At 46.0% G+C, this 27,997-nt stretch overlaps 1 protein-coding gene and 1 long non-coding RNA gene across 5 annotated transcripts in view; one reads left to right on the forward strand and one right to left on the reverse strand.

Annotated features, from left to right (window-relative positions):
* The window catches only part of ARHGAP18 (Rho GTPase activating protein 18), a 119,880-nt gene extending 114,113 nt beyond the window's left edge, over positions 1-5,767 (reverse strand). For 2 of the 3 annotated variants that reach the window (XR_012034515.1, XM_072833786.1), the window contains exon 1: positions 5,543-5,767. Coding sequence is in view for 1 of the 3 variants with exons in the window: in XM_072833786.1 (XP_072689887.1) it covers positions 5,543-5,655 (113 nt within the window). In the remaining 2 variants the exon portion in view is untranslated. The remainder of the gene's footprint in view (positions 1-5,542) is intronic. The other variant, XM_072833800.1, reaches the window with a different exon arrangement.
* Positions 5,768-6,209: 442 nt separating this feature from the next.
* Positions 6,210-13,820, forward strand: LOC140618949 (uncharacterized). 2 transcript variants are annotated; one of them, XR_012018963.1, is made up of 3 exons: positions 6,210-6,517; positions 10,639-10,827; positions 12,434-13,820. It is a non-coding gene; the product is annotated as an uncharacterized lncRNA (long non-coding RNA). The 2 variants fall into 2 exon arrangements; XR_012018977.1 differs by having other exon boundaries at positions 13,453-13,820.
* The last annotated feature ends 14,177 nt before the right edge of the window (positions 13,821-27,997 follow it).

Below are 27,997 nucleotides of genomic sequence, written 5' to 3' on the forward strand. Positions count from 1 at the left end.
ACAGAGGGGGTGCCCGGGTGGCCCAGCGGTTTAGCATCTGCCTTCAGCCCAGGGCATGATCCTGGGGTCCTGGGTTCGAGTCTAGCAACATCGGGCTCCCTGCAAGGAGCCTGCTTCTCCCTCTGCCTGTGTCTCTGCCTCTCTCCATGGGTATCTCTCATGAATAAATAAATAAAATCTTTAAAAAATAAATAAAATAAACAACCCACAGAAATCACAAACTTCACAGATGAGGGCAGTTAAAAGACAAATATCACATAACTCTAAAAAAAGGTGAGACCCGCCCAGTTGGAATAATGGGTGCGTCTTCCAATGATTCAAGAGAAAATTATGGATAAGGCTTCTAAAGTACACAGTAAAGAAGTTTTCAGCAAGTGCTCTTACGCCATGAAATGGAGAATTAGATTGATCTAGAAGCAGTAATCCATATGGTCAGGTTAAAAATGCATTTGGAATGCCTTAAAAGCAAGGGTTGGGAAAAGTATAAAGAAATGTTACTTCACTTTACTACATAACTATACTATAAAAACACTTGACCATCCTTTTCTTCACCAAAAAATACACAATTTCACATAATACACAAATTCAGAGGGAAAAAATTCTATTCACAATATAGTATGTAGTTTTTTTTTTTTTAAAGCTGTGTATTCACGCAAAAACTCTGAACTCATCAAGAAAGATAACCACGTCCTTCCCTCGACGTTTCTTTGAAAAAGACATTTCTGAGTGGTTGGTACAAAATTCAGCTTCAGATCTTAGCCAGCCCATCCTCCTTTCACTCTGGAAGCCTTCCCCAGTGAAATAAAATGGAGCTGCATAGGCCAAACCTTGCAACAATCTTTATTCTCATTGGCTCAAACGCTAAAACCATCAGGAAATCCAGTATTCAGAATACTTCAGCACCCACCACCCGCACAAACAACTGAAACTCTGGCCAAAGCGTCAAAGCCACCATCACCCTACCCTTGCAAGGACTACAGTCTACAACCTACACAACAGCCGGAGACACTCCTTGTTCCTCCAGCGTTCAAGATCCTCCCCAGCCACTGGCTTCCCATCTCACTTCGTGCAAAAATTAAATTTGTCAAAGGGCCCCAGGGGGCTCAGTGGTTGAGCATCTGCCTTGGGGTTAGGGCGTGACCCCTGGGTCCCGGGATACAGTCCCATGCCGGGCTCCCTGCGTGGAGCCTGCTTCTCCCTCTGCCTGTGTCTCTGCCTCTCTCTCTGGATCTCTAATGAATCAATAAATAAAATCTCTAAAAAAATTTAAATTCCTCGAGTGGGCTACAAAACCATCCGATCTATCTACCCATCCTGTCTAGTTTTCTCGTCCTCAGAGCCACTTACTCGCAACCACCCCCACCAAGCAGGGCCCCTGGCTCCCCGGGGTGCTGGCTCTAGGGCTTACTCTAAACTGAGGGCTTCCATGCTCCCTACCCAGCTCTGCCTTGACAGCTCTTCCCCTAACTCTTGTCCCGAGAGACCTGCCAAGCTCACCTGCTCAGGCCTCCACTTTCTACTCTGTGACCCAGCCCCCAACCACTGCCCCCATATGCAGTTTGTCTGGTTTTTCCCCCATTACAACCCCAGCTCCTGGACAACTGCCAGACACACATCAAGAGCTTAGTGAAAACACAAGGAACGACTGAGTGACCAAATGGTTATGCTTACGACGGGATTGTATAGAACCAAGAAAAATGGGCAGGATTTGAAAAAGTCTAGAATTAAACAAAGCTTATGAAGATGGCTACCCCCTTGCATTTGGCACAGCTGGCAGTAAGTAGTTCTTAAAGGAGGAAGAGGGACATTTGGGACAGCAAGGAGTCCAGCTGCGAGGAAGATCCACCCACATCCCATCTTGCCATAAAAGGCAGTGCTTACAGACCTCCTCAGGGCCCCTGGGTGCCCCAAGGCAGGTTCTCTAAAAGCAGCTGCCGCTGGTTCAAATTCTAAATGTTGCTGTGGGTCAAAAGGACAACTCCAAGGTCTTTTCAAATGTCAAAGGCCTGAACTTTTACATTATGGTTGATTTTCAGTTACACCAATTTGAGTTAAGCCCACAAATCGCACCCATGTTTTAACACATGACGAAGTGATATTTATGAAAATGCTTCTAAAATGAGAAAGAACACTTCCTATGCTGCAAAGCTCAGTAAGTGATTGACCTCATGTTACAGTGAGTAGCAGCAGCTACAAAGCAGACACTGCTCGGTGGGATTCACAGGGGACAGCCCACTTAATCCCCCCAGTGAAGTGGGTAGGATCAAGCTCCAAGTCAAGCAGGGGGTGAAACAAACCCTCCAGGGTCACACTGCTCATGAGCGGGAGAGCTGGGATGTGGAACCAGGCAGCTCGGCCCCTGAACAGAGAATTTCAGAGCCTATGTCACCGTGATAAACATACATATTTATCAAATATTGACAAAAACGGATATGAAGCAAAAATAAGTTTTTCGTAAAAAGTCAAAGAGTAAAAATGGACAAACTGCAGTATTCTTTGAAAAGCTGCTTTGCTAAAAAGCAAATAAGAAGCCTGCGTGAAAATTAACAAGTAAATACTCATAAATATAGCTAGTCATAAAAAGTGGTTTCCTTTGGAAATATCTGATTGTGGGTAAGTCAGAACAACTAATGTTAGCATATTTCTTCAAATCTTAATGTTTTAAGGAAGAAATAGGACGAAAAAATGAAAACAGGACTCTAAATATTTGAGAGGCTCTAACCAGGAGGAGGAGGAGGAGGGAGGAGAAGGAGGAGGAAAAGGAGGAGGAGAAGGAGGAGGAGGAGAAGGAGGAGGAGAAGGAGGAGGAGGAGAAGGAGGAGGAGAAGGAGGAGGAGAAGGAGGAGGAGGAGGAGGAATTCCTTAATCAGTCATCCAGTGAATGTCCTGATAAAGAGGGATAATGGAATGGAAGGAATTCTAGACCAACAGATTACTTGCGAAAATATTAATTCCCTACTACCCCAGCTTCTCCAAAGACCAAAATAAAAGCAAAAGAGGACTCGGGCAAAGCTAAAATCAAGCAGGATCCATAAATATCCTAAATCCTATACATAGCCCTTTATGCTTTTCAAACGACATGTAGGAGTTCATCTTATTGAACCAAACATTTGACTAAAGAGTTCAAAGTGCACATTATTTGGAAAAGACATAATCTTGAAATAAGCAAGGTTAGACTTCTGTGTTCCCTCCACCAACTGCTCAATGGGTGGGAGAGAACAGTCTAACTCTGCCTCTTTTTGAGCTTTGTTTGTTTTGGTTTGGTTTGCATTTGAAGAGCTTTTTAAAATAGCCGTCAACCTTGCACCTCAGAGCAGCTTCCCTGTGCTTAAAGCACCAGGCAACCAATCCAGCAGAGTGAAGGCCCCCGTGCACTCAGTTCCCCCATCTTGAGGGGGTCCCTCCAGACCCCATTCCACCCTCGAATCCCTCCTCCCTCCATCCAACCCCCTCCTAAGCCCCTTGTAGTAGTATCTCAACCCTTCCAGGCAAAAGAGGGTCCCTCCCAAAATAACACTAAGTGAAAAAGCCATTAGGGGGGGATCCCTGGGGTGGCTCAGTGGTTTAGTGCCTGCCTTCAGCCCAAGGTGTGATCCTGGAGACCTGGGATCCAGTCCCACATCGGGCTCCCTGCAGGGAGCTTGCTTCCCCCTCTGCCTGTGTCTCTGCCTCTCTCTGTGTGTCTCTCCTGAATAAATAAGTAAAATTAAAAAAAAAAAAAAAAAAAACATTAGGGATTGTTCCTTCTCCCTGTTTCCTGCCTTTTCGACCAGCCCTCAAAACCAGGATTCCCATCTTCTCCAGCCAATACAAAGGACTGCTCCAGGGTGCCTGGCTAGCTCAGTCAGTAGAGCAAGCAACTCTGGATGTCAGGGTCATGAGTTCGAGCCTTACATTGGCCATGGAGCCTACAAAAGAAAAAAAAAAAAAGTCCCTAGCACTCTAAATCAGTGGTAGGAATTCGGGGCCAGTGGTGAACAAGCAACATGGCAGCCAGCAGGGAAAGCAGGCAGGAACAGACCTGGTGCTGTGGCCACAGGGAGAGCACCGGCCGCATGGTCAGCTGCCACCCTGCTGCCTCAGCACCTCTTGATTCTACTCTAGCATAGACTGGGGGTGATCTGTCCTCTTTTGTGCTCTCAACCCACTCAGGTGCAGGCCACCAGCAACAGGCTGCAAATCTGCAAATACAGGGATCAAGCGTCCAGAACTGAATATGCAGCCGCCTGGCACAGGCCTATCACCACAGGCCTTGCAGCGCCCTAATAATTTCTAGGGTTTGAGGACTCAAGGGGAGAAGGAGAGGTTTGGATTCTATGTCCCTAACGTTCTCTCCACGCTCACAAGCAAGATCCAATTTTCAGCTCAGATCCCCAGGCCCCTCCAGAGGAAAGTCGCGTAAAGAACGGACTGGGTTTGCACAATTCTGGCAATTTTGACTCTGATGTGGACTCCACGATGGGGAATGATGTGAGGCTGGTGTAACAGGCTGCTGACTGCTCAAACGTCACTAACGCATTAGTGAGCTACAGAAAAAAAAAGAAAAACAAAAAACGCTTCATGATTCTGCACAGAAAATACTTAAAAGAGCAACACGTCTAAAGCACAAGTAGCAATTCCCCTTTTATCTCTGGAAATGAATTCATCCAAGGGACTACATACAGCGGTGGCTACGGAAGAGTTCTGGTCAACCTGAGAGTCTCACAGAGAGCTATAGCCCTTCCTCTGATTTTCTTTTTTTATTTTTAAATTCCCCTCCCCCACGGTGGAGGATCTTAAAAACCAATGAAAGAAGGCATTATGTCAGCTTTAGGCATAAGCATAAGTCATATAAGAACAAAGGAGGTTTTATTATCCCATTAAACATCAAGGAGGAAATATGCTTACTGATAACTAATTTAGGTCATGCAGAGTCTCAGGGCAAGCACTGGCTTTTTGCAGGCTTCTAAGCCAACATTTGCAATCTATATCTAACACCGGAGGCAAGAAGGTTCAGCTTAGTAAAAAAGGTCATTAAGAAGTGAAAAAGGAGAAAAAAAAAAAAAAAAAAAAAACAAGCAGTACACGCAGAAACAGGCCGACCTGCAGCCTGAGCGGCCCGCAGCACACGTGCCCCGTCCGCCTGCAAGGGGGCTGAGCGCCAAACGCCCCGCGCTCCGGCCTGACTGCGAGCTTGAACCCGTGGCGCGGGGCCGTGCGAGCGCGTCCACCGCCGGGGTCCTGGGCTTGCTGCCCCGAAGCCGGCTCCCCGCGAGGCCAAGGGCACGTCCCCCGCCGGCCGGCCCGGCCCCAAGGGAGCGTCTCCCCTACAGCCAGCCGACCTTCCGGCCTCGCACACGCACCTGCACACGCACCTGCACACGCACCTGCCGAGCCCGAGCCCCGCGGCCCTCGGCCACCTGCAGCGGTCGCCACCCGGGACAGAGCAGCCCCGGCCGCCGCGGTGCCCTCCGCGTGCCCCGCACCGGCTCCCCCGCCCCCGGTCCTCCCGCAGCAGGTCGGAGGCTTGGCTTTGCGCTCGGGCTGCGGGGCCAGGGCTTACCTGGACGTGGCCTCCTCCCGCCCCTTGCCGCCCGGCCCCCCGACGGCCTGGTCCTTGCCGCTGGGGTGGTAGGCCGTTAGGACCACTCCCTGGGAACTGGACAGCCAGCTCATGGCGACAGAAGGGGCATAACTTCTGCGAGCCCGCGGCGGAGAAGGGAATGAAGCTGCCCCGGCGCTCGGCTCCCGGGCAGCGGCCGGCTCCTCCTCCCCCGGCCGCGGAGGCGCGGGGGGCGGGGCCTCGAGGCGGGGGCGGGGCTGCGGCCGCGGAGGCAGATGGGGGCGGGGCCTCGCGGCGGGGGCGGGGCTGCGGCCGCGGAGGCAGGAAAGGGGCGGGACCTCGCGGCGGGACCTCCTACGCGGACGGCGGAGCCTCCTACGCCGATGGCGGGGCTGCAACCGCGGAAGCACAGGAGGGGCGGGGCCTCGCTGGGGGGCGGGGCCTCCTACGCGTAGGCACAGGAGGGGCGGGGCCTCGCTGCGGGGCCGGGGCCTCCTACGCGGACGGCGGGGTTGCGGCCGCGGAAGCACAGGAGGGGCGGGGCCTCGCTGGGGGGCGGGGCCTCCTACGCGGAGGCACAGGCGGGGCGGGGCGGGGCCTCGCGGCAGGGGCGGGGCCTCCAGTGGGGAGGGCGGGGCTCAGCATTGTTCCAACCCCGGGGCACAGCCCGGGGGCTCTACCGCGGGAGGGCGGGAGGGGGGTGGATTACCCCCAGCCCTGAACGATTCTGATTAAACTGCCAGGTTGTGGACTCTCCTCATGGATGCAAGGACAAGTACCAGCCGTCTGAGTCAGAAAACAATGAGTTACTACAGAGGTTTTTTTTTTTTTCCCCTTTCCAGTTCCTGTTTCCATCTGATAATTTCTGCTACTTCATGTAACATGAGTAAGGGCATTTCTTAACCCCTGCAGGCTCAGCGTTAAAGTTAACCAAAGCAAGAACCAATGAACGTGGAGCAAAAGCGTGTAATACAGGTAACAAGAAAGGCTTTACCTCTGTGTTTGCCTTAAAATGTCTCCATAAAATGATTGTGCATCCTACAATGTCATCTTCTTTCACATAAAAGCCAATGCCAAATTTAACCTCTTGCTTTTGTCACAACACCCTTCAGTACTAGAAGCATCTACCACTACTCTGTTACTGCTGGGAACACAAGAGGTGCTTACCATTTGTTGAGCACCTACTATATGCCAGGCCCTCTGTGACAAGTGTTTCACATGTATTATCCCTTCAATTCATTTCAAATACTTTCTCTCTTACACACACACACACACACACACACACACACACACTACAAGATAGGCATCACTATCACCTAAGTAAAGCTGAGAAATCAGGTTTCATTGTCTTGGCTAAGAAAACACATTTGTTCTATGCCAGAAGCTGCATTTGAACAGAATTCTAGACTAAAATCCCTTCTTTTTAACCAGCATGCTGTTCTTTATCTTATAGATTAGGAAACAAGCTCAAATAGAAGAGATCTTTCTGTTCTTTCTCCCCCATCAAGAGATTTTTACTCTCTTCTATATACCTAAGGAGTCTGAACTGAAGTGAGTTTTTGTTGCTGCGGTTGACCTCAATGATCCCAAAATTCCTCATAAGCAAGTTCTCACCTTCATCATTCCATAAACATTCTGTTTACACTTTATTAGTTATTTAAAATAATCACGAGAAATAAGTACTTTATCTGTCCTTACGTACTCTTAAAATATTTTAAAAATTTTTTAAGTTTTCTCTTCCCTGTCTACAGTGAACTGTCACAGAAGTCTTCCTAGGGTGCCTGGGGGGCTCAGCAGGTTAAGCATCTGCCTTTCGCTCAGGTCATGATCCCGGGGCCCTGGGATCCATCAAGCCTGGCATCTCCTTCTTGCACTGGGCTCCCTGCTCAGCAGGGAGCCTGCTTCTCCCTCTCCCTTTACCCCTCCCCCCTGCTCTTGCACATGCACTTTCTCTCAAAATCTTTTTAAAAAGTCTTTCTTAGGGATCCCTGGGTGGCACAGCGGTTTAGCGCCTGCCTTTGGCCCAGGGCGCGATCCTGGAGACCCGGGATCGAATCCCACATCGGGCTCCCAGTGCATGGAGCCTGCTTCTCCCTCTGCCTATGTCTCTGCCTCTCTCTCTCTCTGTGACTATTATAAATAAATAAAAATTTTAAAAAAAAAGTATTTCTTAAAAAAAAAAGATATTTTATCTGCCTCCATCTCCCTCCACAATTGTTCAACCTTTGCATTTCCACCTCCATTGGCTCTACCTGCTACCTTCTGTCTGTTTGCCTGAGTCCCTTTGGGCCCCGTATAGTTAGTTAGGTCTTAGTTCCAATATTACAACAGCCCTTTTAGCTCCTTCTTTGCCTTCTCTTTTTAATTATTTTGCATATTACAGTTGACGCTTGAACAACACAGGTTTGAACTGCAAAGGTCTACTTACAAGTGGATTCTTTTCAATAAATAAGTATGGTAAATGCATTTTCTCTTATGATCTTTTTTAGCCTTTTCTATTGAAGTATAGTTGGCTCTTCTTTATTTTTTTCTAGTTTTTTTTGTCTGTTTTTTGTTTTTGTTTTTTAGAGAGAGAGAGAGAGAGCAACCAAGAGTGTAGGAAGGTGAGGCATAGAAGAAGGAGAGAGATCATCTTAATCAGACTCCATGCTCAGCACAGAGCCCAAGAGGGACTTGCTCTCACCACCCTGAGATCATGATCTAAGCTGAAACCAAGAGTAGGTTGCTTAACTGACAGCCACCCAGGTGCCCCTTCCTTATTATTTTTCTTAATTTTATTTTTCCTGGCTTACTTTATTATAAGATTATGGTATATAATACATAGAACATAAAATATGTGTGAATCGACTATGTTATTGGTAAGGCTTCCAGTCAACAGTAGGCTGTAGTAGTTAAGTTTTAGACAAGTCAAAATTATAAATGAATTTCTGACTGCATAGGGAGAGTGCTGGATCAGTGCCCCTAACCACCCCACCTCCGCCGCCCCTAGCTGTTCAAGGCTCAACTGTTTTATCAAATCCAAGCACAGCCCTAATGGTGTCTCTCCTTACTTAAAAACTTCCACTGGCTCCCCATGGCTAATGGAACCAGTTCCAAACTTTTTGAGAGGACCACTGAACATTCTTGCTACCTTATCCACACACCCACGCCTTCCCATCTCATCTGCCAGACACCATTCCCTCTGGTCCCACTGTCATTCCTTTCTCTTCCTTCCACATCTAACTGCTTCCACACAATGGGCCTTGAATGAATGTTGACTGAATTGAAAAAAAAAAAAAAAACCTGAATGAGCTTCATGTGTCCTTAAAAAGGTTACTGGGCACTTGGGTGGCTTAGTTGGTTGAGCATTTGGTTATTGATTTCAGCTCACGTCGTGGTCTCAGGGTTGTGGGATGCAGCCCTGCATCAGACTGCACTCAGCAGGGAATCTGCTTGGTATTCTTTCTTTCTCTCTATTTCTCTCAAATAATTTTTTTTTTAAGAAATCACTAAATTTTTAGCCAAATTTGGTAATATTGGGACACCTGGGTGGCTCAGTCTGATAAGCCTCCAACTCTTGATCTCAGCTCAGGTCTTGATCTCAGAGTCATGAGTTCAAGCCAGCTGAGTATGGAACCTACTTTAAAAAAAAAAAAAGGTAACATTAAACAGTTGATTGGTAATGGTAATAATGGTAATATTAAACAGCATTTCATACCTGTGATGAAATAGGCAAGAGCTCAGGCAAAATGAAAACTATAGGAAGAGAGGTGAAAGGCAAGTCAATTGGAATATGTGAGTTTTGTCTACTTAATGCCCTTATGTATATAAAACAAAGCATAAAATGTATAATGATGACTCATACCCTCCAGAGTCACCCTTACTTTTTTTATGTGTCTGCTCTCAAATGCAAAGACGTGGGAATCATTACCTTCTAACATCATTGGCGGTAGGCCGTACATTCTATCTTTTGGATATGCTTTTCTTCACTGTTTTCCTTGCCATTCCACTCCATTCCAGCCCTTAATTCCCTGGGCCTCCTTTTATATTTTTCCTTTATTTTTCTATTTTTCCTTCTTCCTTTACTATATCCTCAAGCTGCCAGTGTCACACATACCCACCAACAGCCACAGGCACTGCCTTCTCTCATGAAACAAATCATGATAGAAACTTTGCCCGGTTTTGACCAAAATGATGATTACATTGTATCTTTGCCTAATTATAATCTCTTCACTTGTTTAATTACAAATAAATCACGATATATATGCTTTAAAATATAACCATAAGTTCAGAATAATATTTGGGTTCACAATAACCATGGCTTTTTAAAATTTTCATGAGGCAGAAAACATAGCACAAGTTGATTTACCTAGCTTAGTACATAAAACTTGAATCCTATTAATTTAACTCCCAGGGACATGGAAATCCTCTTGCTTTTTCATCCCACTAAGCCCTGTTGTTACTGGTCTGAGGATATTGCTTGTCACAGGCAGCAAGTGGTAGGACTCTGCACATGCACCGTGCCCTGGTGCATGCTGCCTCAAATATAGTCTCAAATAGATAAAATATGATTTTCAGAACTTTCTTATGACCATCACAGAAGCAAATATCACTACCAATATGCTCCCCTGAAATGCTGTTCTTATTTCACACTCTAAATCCTACCAAGATTTAACTAGAGTCTTCCCTTATGCCCCATCACCTTTCTTGCTAGGAGCATGTTTTATGAAAAAAATATTATTTTAACTCTCTTCCGCAATCACTTTAAACAAACACTGAGAACCTAATGTCCTTGAAGATGTTAATATTCCAGGCTATTGATTGCATGCCAAACACTTTCCTGTTATGAAACATCTTACCAAGTAATTAATAACATTAAGATAGTTTAAACATTCATTTCATTCATTCTCTTTAAATGGGACCTACTAGATGACATAGAGAGGAAAAAGGAAACTGTAACTTTTGTACCCAAATAGGTTGTTAAAAATAGAATGGAGACAGTACTGCAGCCTTGGACAATTTGACAATCATGTTAAAAAATAATGAAAAAATAATAATACATTCAGTGCTTGCATTATCAAAGAGTTTTACTAACTCGTTTTCACATTTTAATTTAGGAGCCTTTTGAGGAGTATGGAATTAAAATTGAAATAGAATCAACATATTCATCAAATTTTTCTCAATCCGTTTCTATTGCTTTAAATGGAATTAGCTAAGGAGGATGTGTACACTCAACCCCTGTAGAATTATTGAAAGCCTTGTGAACAGACACAAGGCCATGTGAAAACTGACCTTTCATTGGCAAGGTAAGACTCAATTTACAATAATATACTAAGAAGTTGAATAAATTAATCAACTGTGAAGTTAAAGTTTTACATAAGTGATAAAAACTAGGTTTACACAGTAGCACTGACTAAGAGAGTGTTCCAGTCTCCCCTGCCTGAAGTTTTATCAAGCCTTCATACGAATAGTTCTTGCGAGCTTGCAAGCAAGCCAATTCTGTACTGGGGAGTCGTTACTGAAAATTATTGCATGTACAGAATCTAAACCTACCTCCTTGGAAATTGCATTCATTTTTACTAATTCTGCCTCTGGAGCATTAAGGGGAAAAAAGCCTTATGCCTCTTTCCAGGCAGCTCTAAAACTTTCTGTATTCTCCAAGTTCGTTCTTTCTTTCTTTCTTTCTTTCTTTCTTTCTTTCTTTCTTTCTTTCTCTTTCTTTCTTTCTTTCTCTTTCTTTCTTTCTTTCTCTTTCTTTCTTTCTCTTTCTTTCTTTCTTTCTTTCTTCTTTCTTTCTTTCTTTCTTTTTTTGATTTTATTTATTCATTCATGAGAGACACAGAGAGAGACAGACAGACAGACAGAGACACAGGCAGAGGGAGAAGCAGGCTCACTGCTGGGAGCCTGATGCAGGACTCGATCCTGGGACCTCAGGATCACACCCTGGGCCAAAGGCAGGCGCCAAACCAGTGAGCCACCCAGGGATTCCCTCCAAGTTCTTTCCTTAACTGTTTCTCCGAGGAGAGAATACTAGCCATGCCTGGAAGAACCTATAACTGCTGCCAGAGGCTGGTGTAGGCTTCTTGGGAAATATCTAGAAAAGGCCTTGCTCACAGTTAAAGAGTTTATCACCAGTAAGTAAGAATAGCGAATGAGTGCTTATTCTTTGCTAGACAAGGTGTACAGTCTCATTTTATCATCTCGAAAACTGAGAGATTGAAATCACGCCCACTTCAGAGATAAGCAAGGTGAGGTCATGAGGCCAGGAGGCCCCGGAACGAGGACACGTAGGTCTGGGTTGCTGTGACCATGGGGCCTAGGCTCTTAGACGCTGGAAAGGCTGCAGCGGCCCTGGAACTGACTCTGTTTTGCTTATGAAAACACGCACATGAATAATTAAGGAGGCCAAAGAAGCCACAGTGAATCTAAACTTGCTTAACCAGACGAAGCAGTGAGTAGAAGCAGGGCTGCGACATTCACACGCCTCAGGCGCACACAATAGTTTCTTTCCGGGCACTCAAACCTCTTGATTACGTCAAGTTACTGGGGAAACGTGACTCAGTACTTGTACTACTGTAGGCCATCATCATCACTCTACCGTCTTACCTAAAGTTATTTATTACTGATAGAAATTAAAGAGTACCCTGGTCATTAGGATTATAAACATCTTTTTTTTTTTTTCATTATTAGGCAAAGACAGATTTTTGTTTATAGACCTGAGGTTTACAGAATCTGTTAGATACAGGGTTGTGGAGAGGGACTTGCAAGAACAGTACTCAGAGTTTAACTTCACTGAGCTTCATGATAAATCCACCTCGTATCAAAACTAGCCTGACCTGGAAATTAGCCAAGGAAAGAAAAGTACAATGACTCTAACTTTTCCTTTGGTTTTCTCGTCAACGCTGGATACAGTAAGACCCACACGGCATACACCTCCAACTGGAAGTATGAAGTTGAGAAGATTGAAGTGTATTCTCTGGAGGGAGGTGTATTCTGGAAACGGATTTTTTTTTATTAAGAATGAAGGCTCGTTTGAAACATCTGGAATTGTATCCATACCCAGACTTGCCATAATACGAAAGCCTTCCTGAAGCAGGTAATGAAGAACAATTATTTTCTCATAAAGTAAAAGAAGCCAGTGCGACTGGGGAAGACTTGATAAAGCTGAGTATCTAAGGAAAGGGCTCAGTTGATTTGTGGAGAAAAATGAGGAAATGTTTTCTCTTTGGAGAAAAATGAGGAAACAGAAGCTGTAGTTCTACTGAAAAAAAAAATGGCGGTTATCCAACTCCAGAATGAGGGTGGTTCTTCCAATGTTTTAGAGGAGTTCCTGGAGTAGTTACATTATTCTTCTTGACCAAAATACTTGATACGACTGCACAGGGATATGCCATCAAAGAAGAATTTCTATTTTGTGAGCCCTTTGGGAAATTGCTAAGGCTAGAAATGACTTTAAGAATGATGAAGCATAATTTTACTGAGGGGAAAAAAAAGCCAAAACCCTGACACCCTAAAATGTTCAGCAACACCCCTGGGTTTTGCTTCTCTGGTGAAGAAATTGGATTCAAATGTCATGATAGAAATGAGATTTACGTTCTTTCTGCAAGTGCACACCTGATGGAAAAAGCAACTACTCTAGAAGCATGCAAGTTATCATGGTAGGAGTCTGGGCCTTAAGCACTATCTTTTTAGAAAGGAATGTGAAGCAATAATAGAAAAATATCAGTATGCCTTTGACTACACAGAGCTTCCCTAGTTTTCCAGAGGATGTTGACATATGTCTAACCCTATTTTCTGGAGAAGTTTTAGTTTTTAAGAGAAAAGAATAACCCTCAAAATAATTCCAAAGAGGCATTTAATCAGGGAGTTTGGCTCATTTAGTGATAATTACAGCTGGTCAGTTGAATGAGTAAATCTTTTCATTTTTAAAGATGCAGAATAAGCAGTCGTTTTAGACGAACAGCCATCATGCTGGCAGAGGTCAGAAATTGAAATACTAAGTTTGGAATGCCATAAATGAATGCTGATGTAGAGAGGATCTACTACTTCTCAATTTTGCTGCATGCAAAATTCTCAGAACCCTTTCTCAAGTATGCTTCTACCCAGATGAATGGGAAAGGAACAGTCCTTGACTTCCTGACAAGACTTCAACTCGGGGCCTTAGAAGATTCTAGATAGGCCTGCCTTAACATACTCCGGTATCTAGCAAATTATATGAATTCTAACTTTCTCTGCTATTACGACTACATACCTCCAGGGATTAGCATTTTCAGGAATCTCAAAATGAAATAAAAATAAACTATACACATTAAGAAACTATGCATATTTCTTTGTGGGAAAACAGACTTTTGTTAAAATTATGTTGGGAAGAACTTACTCTGTTTCTTGTTTTAACATTTGGGGTTTTGTTTCTTGGAAATAATCATTAATATTTTTTTCAAACAAGTGAGTCACAGGTCCTGTTTTTTAAAAAAAATTATATCATATTCCCTCAATTCTAAGACGCAGACTTCAACATTTTGGAAATCAATCTATTTGACATGGTGGCAACACTTTTATTTCCGAAAACTTCTATTAACCTTGTTTTATAATCTAGTATCATGAAAATACTCAGTCTCTCTAAAAAAAAAAAAAAATGTACAAAATACTTACTTCACTGGATTTGCTTCATTGGTTGGGTACAATTTACTTATTTCATTGGAAATTTCTCTGGGAAAGAATAAATTTCTAGTGAAAGAAGTAAATTTACTCCAAAATTTTGAGTATAATTGTTTATACTGATTTTATTTTTTTATTTTTTTTAAAAGATTTTATTTATTTATTCATTAGATTACACAGAGAGGAGAGAGAGAGAGAGGCAGAGACACAGGCAGGGGGAGAAGCAGGCTCCATGCAGGGAGCCTGACGTGGGACTCGATCCGGGGTCTCCAGGATCACGCCCGGGCTGTAGGCGGCGCTAAACCGCTGAGCCACCAGGGCTACCCTATACTGATTTTATTGAGCTAGAGTCTGTAAGTGTCAACAGATTCTCAATATGTGTCCAGAAAAAAACAAAGAACCATTTTCACCCCAATGCTCCAGACCTCACTCTGAGAAAGATCTCCCAATAGGAGATCCTAACTCCAAAGTGCAGGTGCTCCTGAAATATTTTCTGAGAGTTTCCAGGAGTTTGTTTGTCTTCATTCTATTTAAAAATTTGGCTAGCCGGTTTGTTACAAAAGAACATAGTTATAGACCTGAGAACTGTGGCCTCCCGAAATTTTAAAACTCAAGATTATAGGGTTGATGTTGTCTAAAGGTTATCTATATCTCATCCAAATGACTTCTTTTGTAGAAACAGCTGCTCTAAGGAAAGACAAGTTATGCAAAAGGTGGCCAGGCGGACAGTAATAGAGCCACGACTCAAAGATTTGAGGAAAACACCGTATCCTGGCACGAGGATACTTCCTTACAGTTCAAATTGCTCAAGTTCAGAGACAGCCTCAACACACAGTCACTGGCTCAAAGTGTCTATTGTAAGAACTGGCGTCTAGCTCTTATGAATCACTCCTAAATAATGTCTTCAAAATATCTATCCTCCCCACTCACCCCCCCCACAAAAACCATAAGGTTCTCTATAATTCAATTTTAGTGGAAAAAACAATTGAATTTCACTAGAGTAGAAAATATATTATTTTCTATTAACCTATTTTCCCACCAACTATAGTTTGGTTTTTTTCTTTAAAGATATGTAAGATACCCATTTTCCTTTCCCAATAATAAAATTATATGTTTACTCTCAGATGTCACATTCATACAGGTAAGGAATAGTAATAGTGAGCATAATAAAAGTTCTTCCCATCATCATTCTTCCACATGAAATACAAACAGTGCAGACTAGAAATATTCCTAAGGAAAAGCTTTTATCACAAATCGGCATGAGAGAGAAGAATAGCAGGAAGAGAAGTGCCTCGGTGTGACAAGAGTCGATCATTCAGAGTTTCCACACACAAGGTCTATCACATTGCCGCTTCGTCTTAAACAAAATTAGTTTTTAAAAATGTTTCCAGAAGGTGACTATGACTTTCTGAGCTTTTGAGTTTAAATCACACTCTGATGTTCTGGAAATTTATATCACCATAAATTATCAAGGATTTGAGTCAAGGCAGTGGATCCACATTTCTGGTCCTGAAAACGAGACATATATCAGAATATTCCTTACTGTGCGCCTGCCCCTGTGACACACAATGCTGGTCTCACCTGCAAAGATCATCAAAATAGAGCTGTGGCGCACAAATGGGTAAAGACCGTAGAGAAAACTAAGTGAAATGGGCAGAGCCCTCTAGGGTTTGGTTCCTTCGAAGAGACTTCTGAAGTCCCTAACGGAGAAAGACCTCCCCAGGGGAGATACTGTGGGCTGTGGGCTGCGTGCACAGGCATGCCCCTGGCAGGGGACGGAAAGGGAAGCTTGGACACTCGCCATCAAACATAAAAATACTTGCAAAGATTTCAGTCCAGAGTGAACACCCGACCACCTTGAGGCGGTCTTCGGGCATGAGGGGGCCCCCTGGAGATTCCTCAAATGTCCCAAGGGCACCAGCCGGGCACTAGCCAGGCACCAGGAAGGGAGGGCGTGCTGGGTTCTCCAAGGACACGGGAGGGTCCGCCTGAGAAGAGCAGGTTCCCCAGCAAGCCACGGATTCAGCACTGAAGCCACCCGCCGGGTTAGGCCACAGGGCCCCAGGCTCACCTCCCACACACCTGAGGGCCATGCAGCTGAGCCCGACCAACCCCAGCAGGTGCCTTCCAGGCAGGACAGACACATGTGTGCATATCCTAACAGGAAGCGTTGTATGATAAATGCAAAAGTGAGCACCTGCACACACCCACACATGCACGCACAAATGTGAAGGGAACAGGCACTAAAAGGAGGTACAGAACTCCAAGATCCTTTAGGATTTCAGGGAAGACGCCGGGATGAAGGTAACGCACATGGGTGACTCTCCCCCAAGCTTTCTCCAGTAAACACTTCCTGCTGTGCAAGTGGGGCCGTTTAGGGGCAGCACACCTCGGCCGACACAGCCCAGCAGGTGTTGAACGAGTGTGGGAAGAGCAGGACTTCGCCTGGCCCGGTGGGGCGGGGGCGGGGGGCGGGGCAGGCACTGGGCCAGGGTGTGGGGGGACACGGAAGGGTAGGGGGGATGGGCTGGGAGGAGCAGCACAAAGAACCAGCAATGCCTGCCGGGTGTTGAAGGATGGCCAGGGCCTTGCACGTATGTTCCCCACACAGCAAGGGATGCTCAGATGCTGAGCAGGATGTTAACACGACTGGCCCCATGGGGAAGGACACTGCAGCGGCTGGGAATAGCAGGAAGGGAGGAAAGCTGGAGAGGGCTGCTCGGGCCCAGGCCCCCCCAGGGCAGCCGCCGGCATGGTGCGCATCCACATCGCGGCCACATCGCAGCCACATCACAGGCACATCACAGGCACATCGCATCCACATCGCGGCCATGCAGCCCGCCGCGGGGTGGGGGGGGTGGGGGGGGCGATGCACACAGGCCCGCACTACAGAACCTGTAAGAACTGGTAGGTGCGGGCAGGTGGGGTCCACAGCTACCCCGTGTCTAGCCCGCGTGGTTGAAGGGGCCAACAAATGGGTACAAACGACGAGGAGCACGGGGGTCACGGGGGTCACGGGAGAGCCCGGCTGGTGGCCTGTGCTCCCGCACGGTGGCTCCTCCCTCTCCCCCTCTCCCTTCCTTCCCTCTGGATCCCCCTCCCCCCCCTTCTCCCTCCTCCCCCCATCCTTCCCTCTTCCCCCCTGCACTCACCTGCACGCTCTCATCCATTGGTTCATGCGTTCATTCATTGTAAATTAATTAATTGAAATTAAATAAAACAACTCAAGGACAGGCTCGGCTGTGTTCTCACAATGGAAAACCTTGGGCCAGATTTGGCCACGAAGCGCCCGGAGACGGCCTGCTGGTTAAGAAAAAAATGACGGAGGGGATCCCTGGGTGGCTCAGCGGTTTGGCACCTGCCTTTGGCCCAGGGCGATCCTAGAGACCCGGGATCCAGTCCGCAGCGAGCTCCCAGCATGGAGCCTGCGTCTCCCTCCTCCTGTGTCTCTGCCTCTCTCTCTATATATATATATATCTATCATGAATAAATAAATAAATAAATAAATAAATAAATAAATAAATAAATAAATCTTTAAAAAATTATTTTAAAAAAAGAAAAAATGAGGGAAACTCTCCTCCCATACTTAAAGTGTGGGGCCCCGGGCAGCCCTCCCCCGAGTACTAGCACCCCGCGACTGCCTTCCTCCGCTTGCCTCCTTGATGAGTGCGGCGCTCCCCCATTTCTCAGGGATGCTCAACTCCCACCCGAAGTCCACCCTGGGATCCCTGAAGCTTCAAAACTGTTTCAGACAATAAATAGTTTTAATCTGGATAAAGGACTGAAAAGGAAAGGAAACGAACGATGCCAAAGGTGAATTTATCGAGCACCTATCAAGTTTAGACACTGGCTAAACTCTTTAAATTTGCTTCTCTCTCTCAATCACACATCTTTCATTCAGGGACCCTCAGCTCTTCAGATGCGGGGTGCACTGTCTGCCACCACCAGCCAGCGCCCCGGGGCTGGAAGCAGCCCAGGCTCCATCAGAAACCCAACTGCAATTTCAAACAACAGGCACCCACTCATCTCCTCTTCACTTCAATTTGGTATTTTATTCCTGAGATGAGACTGCTTGCTCGTTATCTGATCCATTTGCAATCTAATTACAAATGTGATTGCCAAACAGGAAAAAGAAATGTCGAGGTGAAGAAAAGAAAACTCCACAATTGAAAATTTTCAGGCAAAACTGAGAAAATATAAATGCGATTTCCACCACTCCTCTGCGATTCCCCCCTGGATTCAGCCTGCAGGTCTTGCATCCACTGCCTGTTGGTCCATCACAGGACAGAAATGATAACTTGCTTTTGGTTTTGCACCAAGCCCTGAGGTTTAGGATTGATCTTTAGTTTCAGTGCATAATTTTGTTCTAGACAAACAAAAGAATAGCATGAATTGATTTATGGATTACAGTAGTTTTGAACATTTGGTTTCTACCGTTTTGAACCAATTTTCTGTGAACAATGAGATGAGGAAAACATCTGCTCCCAAAAATGCGAGACCAGGTGATATAACATCCTTTTCCCTCTTCCTTTTCCTCTTCTTTAAATAGAAGCCCATCCTTGTTTACAGGATGAGGGCAAGAGGTAAATTCCTTTCCAAAAAGGATGTAGTATGTGACATTATTATTAAGGTATTGTGTAAGACTGTTACACACGCTGCCTGCGGAAATTTATCAACCAAAAAGTAGCTAAACTCTCACCTACGTCAATAGTCACCTGTGAGAAGCCTAATAGAGCTAGAAGAATAGTGGGAAAAAGCAAAGCCTCCACAAAGTTCTTTCTCTTTACTCACTCATGCTGCGAAGCCTCTGTTTCTAAACCTGTAAAATGGAAATTACATATTCTTAACTGATAGAGCTGTTCTAAGATACAACTAGGCTGATGGAAAAGGTAGAGAGAAAAAAAGGAAAGGCGTTCGGCTAAATTTCTTCTTTGAAGGTTTGAAGGTCTTTAGTGCAAAACCTTAATAGGAATGCTTTATTCCAAAAAAAAAAAAAAAAAAAAAAAAGGAATGCTTTATTCCCATCATACAAATGAGAACACTGCAACCTACAGAATAATGTCAGAGCAAGCTCTTTGCTCAGATTTAAACAACAACAGAAAAAACACAGAGCCAGGATTCACAATAAAATCCCTCTGATATAAAAAGCCATGCTTTCCCCATTATCCTATCCTTGTAGAAAGCAGCATATGCAGTATGAAGGTGCGATGCGTATATATATAAAATAGTTTATCACATCTAAGAAACCTATCCCTTTTTATACTCACCATTCATTAATTTGCAAACTGTTGGTTAAAAAGTGATACTGATAATATTATAAACACGAGCAGGGGAACCCTGGGTGGCGCAGCGGTTTAGCGCCTGCCTTTGGCCCAGGGCGCGATCCTGGAGACCCGGGATCGAGTCCCACATCGGGCTCCCGGTGCATGGAGCCTGCTTCTCCCTCTGCCTGTGTCTCTGCCTCTCTCTCTCTCTCTCTGTGTGACTATCATAAATAAATAAAAAAAAAATTAAAAAAAAAAACATGAGCAATTGTAAGCTGCATCCCAATTTCAGAGATGTTTAAATGTCTGAGATAAATACACATCTTAGAATCGACGAAATACAGAAATAGAATAATCAAGTAGAACCATTTTTTAAAATTTCACCAAAAGGTCACAAACCTGGTTCTTTAAAGATCTGCCAGGTATTTCAAAGTTTTAATAAACGATTCCGAGATAGTCATTTGAATAAATGAATAGTCATTCATTTATACATGTATTTAACTACCCTGTGCTTAGCACCGTCTAAATCCTCAAAGACCCATTACCAATAAATAACAATCAAGCTGCCAAATGTGATCAGAAAATAGCCATGTCGCCTACAACAGCCGCCAAGTACGTGTTCAGGGTATGGGAGCGGAAGATGGCAAAGGTAGACGGGAACACAGAGCACGGGCCTAGTCAGCTTGTCTGGGGATGACACACATCCTCCATCTCTTCATGGAGGACACGAGGGCTAAGCTGCTTGCAAGTGGCTACCTTCTCATGTCTGAAAACAGCTGGCTTCGGGGGCAAAGTTCCCCTCTGTGATAATACAGCCCCTCTCTGGATTTATTTGGTTATCTCTTTGTCCTTCTTCATCTTTAGAAAGGCTTCTGGCCTTCCAGAATGACACAGAAGTCCTTGCAGTGGGGACCAGTGTCATGGGAACTGGCCCAGGCCTGGATTCTTGCAGACTTCACATGTCCCCACCTATACCCATCACATTCCCTGGCTTGGGTTTTGGCTCCTGGGAAGTCTCTGGGCCCACCCTTTGGTTGACCACCCCTCCCCCCTTTTAAAAGATTTTATTTGTTTATTCATGAGAGACCCAGAGAAAGAGAGAGAGAGAGGCAGAGACCCAGGCAGAGGGAGAAGCAGGCTCCCTGTGGGGAGCCTGACGTGGGACTCAATCCCAGGACCCCGAGGTCACGACCTGAGCCCAAGGCAGATGCTCCACCTCTCAGCCCCCCTGGGGGTCCCCCTTAGGCTGACTTCTACTTCAACATTTTTGCTGAGCCAACCTAGTGGATGAGATTCTGGGTTCTCGAGGAGTGAGCGTGAGCCTCCCAGGGAGCCCCCCATGCCTCCTGAGGTGCCCTGGGGTCATGCGGAGAGGCCAGGCCTTGCTGCCTTTCGGGTTGCTGTTTCACGCCACAGTGAACTTATGGTAGCTCGATAGATTTCTGATACAAACATTCATTTTTCAACACCAAAGCCACTCACCTGTCCCATTAAACTTTAAATTTGTTAATAGAAGAGGAAAGTTCCTAATATCTCTTGAGAGTCTGTGAAATTCTCTCTTCTCCACTTCCCGGATTAACGCGAGGGTCACTAGACTGGCCCTAGACGGTCACTCGCGGCATAAATACCGTCAGGCCACGTGTTTATTGTCCACAGGCGTGTGTTCCTTGGCCACTCATCAGCTCATCCTTTCTGCGAATACTTCCGGCGCGCGCCCCTCGGCCCAGCAGGTGCAGGTGATGCTGACGGTAATAGACTGAAGGATGTGGCCAAGGCTAATAGGCCCAAATTCTTTGATCCCCCAATTGGGGGGAAAATCATTTCTTCAATGCCAATTATAAGGTACTTGGTGCCGTTTCATTTATATGATCTCAAATGCCCTCACCTCTTTGCTTCTGTTTGACAAGTGAGAGAACATAAACATCAGAAAGATAAGGTGATTCACGAGCGAGGGCTCCCGGGCGCACCCGTCTCCTGACCCCACGTCAGTCATCCCGGGTTTTCCCCGAGGCCTGCTGCCGCTGGCGTCCCCCCAGGGGTCTGGGCGCTCCAGGGCCCGGCGGGGGGCAGCTGCACGCCATGGCTGGAGCAGTGCTTCGTGGGCGCGCGACAGTGGGCGCAGAGTCCCCGCAGTGAGGAGAGCCCAGGCCTCGGTGCTCCCAACACTCTGATGCCTGCAGCGCTCCCTTCATTTTCATTCGACGAAGGAAATGGCCCGGCCCGTACTTGATGCCACAGGTCCCTCACGCTGTCAGGCTCCGTGGGGGCACTTGTGACAAGTCCCTGGAACCCGCGATGAGGAGGCCCGGCTCCCCACAGACGCTGCTGCAGGCCTGACTTGCTCGGCAGGTGGCCCGGGCCCCTCACCCCCAGGGCCCTGTTCGAGTGGGCCGGGAGCCAGGAGGCTTCCCCACAGGCCTGCCCCCTACCCCCTGCCCCTGTCCCCGTCCCAATCCCTGGTGCATTTGAGGCTGTTCCCGCACACATTTGAGTCAAATGTGGACCCGGAGATATACACACAGCCGAGCATTTTTTTAAAAAAATACGGGGCAAAAGCCCCGTATTTCTGATGGGGAAGAACGAGGTACTTAGATGTGCCCTGGACACCGGGGCAGAGGCTGCCCCCCCGGAGGCCACATGTGGGGGGACTGCACCTTGCACCCCGAAGCTGCTCCCACAGTGGGGTCTGGCCTCTGGTCTGCACCCAGCCTGTCCCGCTCAGGCTCTTTCCCTTCCCGACGGCTCCCCTTTGTACGTGCGTGTGCGCCTGCACATTCCGTGCCATCCTGGCTTCCTGGGCGACTCTCCACATTTGGACACGGTCACTCCATGGTCCTCGTTGCCTGCATACGCCAAGGCCCCGTGTGAGGGCCACCGCTTGGCCAAGGACGCAGGCCCCCTGAGTCCGGCTGCCCCACGGATGGGGTGCACGCGTCGGGGTGAACCCGCGAGCGGCCCCAGAGCCCTGCACGGCCGGGTCCCCGCCAGGACGGTTTCTCGGGGGGTAAGCGCCCTGAGTCTCCGGTAGGAACAGACGCTTCTGTTGACTCAGCCCCCGGCAGTAAGCCCTGTGTCACCCGCGGGCCGGCCCAACACGCATCGTGAAGTAGGAAGGGAAGGAAAGGTCATCGCACCCTGTCCTTCAACCTGCCCTTCCCTTGGGAGACCAGAGCCCTAGCACACCCGAAGGGACTAACCTGTCAGTAGCCTCCCCAGCTCTTTGTCTTACTGAGCTTCAGGAAACGTGGTAAGAAGGCACGGAGAACACAAACCTGTGATTCCTGCAGCATCACTCATCAACAACCATCATCAGGCCTGATTATAAATTACAAGGATCTAACTGCAGATGCACTTTGCTTTATACAGCCCGGACGTCAGAGACGCTACTGCCTCCGCTGCCTGCAAGGATCCCAGGCCCAGAACCTGGCCTGGAATTGGCATCCTCTCCTCGGCCTTACGGGTCGGGGGCAGCGACCGTTGGCGGGGACGCAGCACCTCTGGGAGGCTCACCCTGGGCCACCAGCCGGGTGCCTGTCCCACATACGCCTAAAACATCCCTTTGGGTTTTAGATTTTCTTTTGCTTGACTTTGATCTCCGGTGGTCACGGCGTGAATTTTGATACAAATCGTCGCAGGGAGTGTGGAAAACCCAAGTCCACTAGTATTAGGGGTTCATCTTACTGTTAAGAGTTGAATTTTCTCAAAGCGGAGCAGCGCCAACCGTGTGGCTGTGGTTGGATCCTGACGTGTCTGGTAGATGCAGCTGTCACAGCACCTGCCAGTCCCATGAGAGGGACTGCCCCCAGTCCCTGGAAAAGGGGAAGCCAACCCTCAGCAGCCGCCTTCTCTGCCCTCTACCTCCAGCCGGCACGAAGGATTAATCCAGGGGGACCCGTGTTAAGGAGAGCAGTGGCTTCAGGGCACCTGGTGTAGGGAAGGGGTTAGTTAGGGAGCAGAGGCTCTCGGACCCCTCCCACCTCTAGCGATTCTCCATAACATAAATCCTCTAAATAGTCCCATTTGTTATGTCCCCTGGGGTGCCAGGCACCCTAACCCGAAGTGCTCTTCATCCAACACCTTCTTTCTTCTTTCTTCATCCTCGTCTTCCTTCTTTTCTACTTCTTTTTCTTCTTCTTCCTTCTCTTCTTCTTCTTCTTCTTGCTTCTTTTCTTCTTCTTCTTCTTCTTCTTCTTCTTCTTCTTCTTCTTCTTTCTTCTTTCTTCTTTCTTCTTCTTCTTTTACAACAGTATATAATATTGTCCCAACTTTATGGATTAAAAAAAATTACTAAGACTCAGAGTTTACCAAGGATCCTGTCTTGCCAATACCTTTTAAAAGTCTTTTTTAGGCGCAGCCCAGATGGCTCAGAGGTTTAGCGCCACCTTCAGCCCGGGGCGTGATCCTGGAGACCCAGGACTGAGTCCCATGTCTGGCTCCCTGCATGGATGGAGCCTGCCTCTCCCTCTGTCTGTGTCTCTGCCTCTCTCTCTCTCTCTCTGTCTCTCTGTCTCTCATGCATAAATAAATACAAATCTTTAAAAATAAATAAAGTTTTTTTTAGTTAAAAAGTGTACTTGCTTAAAAATCATGCACAAATTCAGAGGGTAAACCACAAAATCACATACAACCAGACCGAGAAGAAAATGAAGTAGTGTTCTTATAACCACTCTATTTTATCAGTTGATGGCTTTACTTTTTACTCAGCTTTTCAATCTGCCAAATCGAGTGAATGGATTCATTGTTTTAAACACAAGGTTGCATAAATCTTGATGATTCCTCTGACAAACTCCTAAAAAGCTACACGGCTGTGCGACTCTGGTTCTGAGATCCAAAGCGGCCTTACGGAAACTAATCTGTATCTGGGGCTCAGTGTTAAAAATGCCGTAGCCAGAGGTGACTCCGCTTCCGAGTGAAACGCTTTTACTCCCATCCACCTGTCATTTCCATCACGCATTAATATAGGAAAAGACAGTATTTTCACCGGTTATCATAACGAGATGAACTTTTAGCTTTCATTTGGTTGCCACCTGCTGGCTAAAAGACGAAATCTTCCCTCTGCAGCAAAACCAGTGTGGTGACTGAGGACAGGTGGAAGCAGACGAGTCCTCGGTTGTCAGCAAAGCGAGTGCGGGTGACATCAGACTGTCTTCTGAAGGGCTGCTAATCCTCGTGTGTCCACGGTGCACGAGATGCTAGGAAATACCACCAGCCAGCCCCAGCCGTGTGGCTCAGCTCAGTACCAACGCCACTATTTTCAGAGAACAAAGGACTTCAGGTTGCACAACCAAGGAGTGCTAATGAAGGTAAAACCAGGTCTCGCTCAGACATCACCTTTTCTTCACCCACCCACGCTCCTCGCATTGCTCTGCGATGCTCCTCCACGGTGGTCCGGTGGTCCATCCAAGTGATCCCAAGCTAAAGGAAATTCCGATGAGTTGAGGCTTAGAGATGGAGCTACACCTCACGGCTAGAGTTGTGAAACCTTCATGCGGTTTCACAGGTTGAGAACAGACAAGCCAGATACACATTTTGTGAATTTGCCAGGGAGACCCAACATGATTAGTCAAAGGTAGAGCGACCATCCTGGGAGAGCCATCGATAAAAGCAATTTCAGGGAGTCAGAAAGGGAAAAAAAATTTATTTATTTATTTATTTATTTTTTAATGATTTCATTTTTAAGTCATCTCTACACCCAAAGTGGGGCTTGAACTCAACCCTGAGATCAAGAGTCTCATGCTCTACTGACTGAGCCAGCCAGGTGCCCCCGAAAATAATGAATTCTAAATTATAATTTCAAATATTCAATCCTTCAGCAAAAAAAAATTGGAAAAAAGGAGGATTGGCTATTTTTCATTCACCTTCTTAAGAAGCACTGACCTGCACATCCATCTCCTCATGACCGCCTGTTCCGGGTACCATGTGACACACATGCAGCCTAGCTCCCAGCCGCGAGGAGCCCACGAACTGACCAGTTGGCCAAACACTGACATACCGAGAGCGTCTGCCTTCCAAGACCGTCCCTCGGTCCCATCTCATTCCTCCAGGAGGGGCCCGGGCCCTGTTTTTGAAGACAGCAATGGCTGGTGTTCGAGTGCTGCTTGTAGGCACTGCTCTAACTTCACCTACCTTAACCAACTGAATCTTCATAGAATCGTGTGAGAACCTCTCTTTTACTGATGTGAGGGAGCAATTGGCCCACAATCACACAGATCTCTTAAGTAACAGAACGGGGTTCAAACCCAGGCATTCGGCGCCATGGTTTATACAGACCAGAATATGCAGCCCCCAGGAGAAGTAGGATCGTCCCGGGTTCAAGAACAGGAATGTAACATTCGGGGGACGCGTCAGATGGTGCACAGTTAGGCAATCACAAGTGGTACTTGCTCTCCAACCACTGGTCCCGTTCTCAACTACCACCATCACGTTCTCCTGACAATAAGGCTAACAACCCTCCAAGGATGGAGAATGTTCTTGCACATCACCTAGGGCAGTGCAGTTAGGTGCTGGGAAGGGACCCTGCAGCAGTGATGACTACGGGGTGGGCCTATCCACGTGAGGCTGCTTGGAGGCCACGACTGATGGCCCACAAGGCCATGAACTCCTCCTCTACCTTGGAAGCCCGGAAGGGCCGGACCCAGCGTAACATCCTACGGGGAGAAATGATTACCCAGACCTCTCGGGTAGACCCTGTGCTTTGAGGAACATGTGACATCCCATTTCCACGTTATCGAATTGCAATGATCACCAACTTTGAGGGCAAATTTAAAGAGTAGCTTTACATGCTAGAGTCAGTTGGAAAAGTATGAGAATTACAGTCTACTCCAAACATCACTCCAGAAGTAACGTCTACACAAAATCATTATTCTCGGATGAAATTTTACTTAAGAGTTTTGGAAGGAATGGCATTATTTAATAGCTACTTCTCGCAATACTGCTATACTTGGAAGATACAGTTTTTTTTTTTTTTTGGAAGATACAGTTTTAATCAGTATTTACCACCCACCAAAATATCGACACTGAAGGCAAGAGTGTGTATAATGAGATACACAGACAGACAAATCTGGGAAGTCATCTGTACAGTACTGGAAAGACAAAGTCAAGGCTAATGGTCACTGATGAGGAGACCTAAAGGAATTTGATGGATGTTTCTTCTGTGATTCCTTTCTTTTTAAGTAGGCTCCAGGCCCAACTGACTGAGCCAGTCAGGCACTCCTCTTCCTTGATTCTTTTTATCCAATTTCTCAGGGCATTAATGTGTATATGGCTCCATGTTTTCTTCTCCACCCCCCATGTTTTCTTCCCACACACATCACCATAGAATGATCTGTTTTCCTTTATGAGGGCTATAGGAGGAAGGAAAAGAAAAATGCAAGTGGAGAAAGAACAATATATGCTGGTATATGTAGATGATTCCATGGAGAATTTTACAAGTGAGTTAATAATTTCCACTGTTCTAAAATTTTTTTATAATCATTGCCAATAGCTTAAAGATACATACATCGTGCTCTGGCCCTGAGCTAAATAAGCCATATTTGTTTTAAGCACTAATGCCACATTTCATGAAAAATATGTAACTAGAGATGATGATTGGGATGGTATTTTAAAAAATCCCAAAATATATGAGAAAAAGAAAGTAGGGATGCTTGTCCTCAAAAGGAAAAGATAATCAGAGATAATAATAGCAAACATTTTAAAATACGTGTGTGTTATAGATCAGACATTGCGCTAATTGCTTACGTGCATCATCTCATTTATTCCCTACAGCTACCATACTAGGTATGTTTTACAAGGAAACAGGATTGGAAATACTCACCCCAGATCACAAGGTGACAAATGGGGAAGGTAAACCCTCTCTGTAGGTCTGCCTCACATTAAAACCTAACATCCCGTTCCATCTGCCATAATGACACCACTGCAAGAGACAATGACCCAGCTGGTTTCATAGAGGATATGGTTCTGGTCCCACTGCTGCCACCATCTGGGAGATACGACTCCAGGTGAATCATCACCGCAATACAGGGCTGATCTGTCATCTGCAAGAGTTGGGATGATTGCTAAGGTCTCACAGCTCAAATTCCGTAACTCCAAATACTGGAAAGTGCATTGAACAGAGAGCGAATGTTGTGTCGGTCTAAATGGCAGAAGTGGAATGAATGGGATGACTCAGCGACTGCCTAGGTATCTGGGTGTTTCTGGCGCTACTCATGAATAAAATGGAGAATCTCTGAATGAGAGAATATGTAAATGAAAATATAAATCTCAAACTTACTCAGTGTTGAGTACATTCATGTTTAGGCAGTACAGTATTTTGATTTCCTAGCAATGGTAAAGTAGAACTAAAAGTAGACCTGAAACTCAACTATTATAAAATTCTAAAATTATAAGATCATTTACAAATCATTATAAATCTAAAATCATTTATAAAATCATTATAAATTATATTCTGTGTACCTTTTACCTGTTATCTTTTTTTCACTCTATTCAAGGCAGTGTCTTTTTCCTTTTAAGATTTTATTTTTAAGTAGTTTTTACACCCAATGTGGGGCTTGAACTC

The sequence above is a fragment of the Canis lupus genome, chromosome 1, assembly GCF_048164855.1.
Source record: "Canis lupus baileyi chromosome 1, mCanLup2.hap1, whole genome shotgun sequence".
Taxonomy (NCBI): domain Eukaryota; kingdom Metazoa; phylum Chordata; class Mammalia; order Carnivora; family Canidae; genus Canis; species Canis lupus.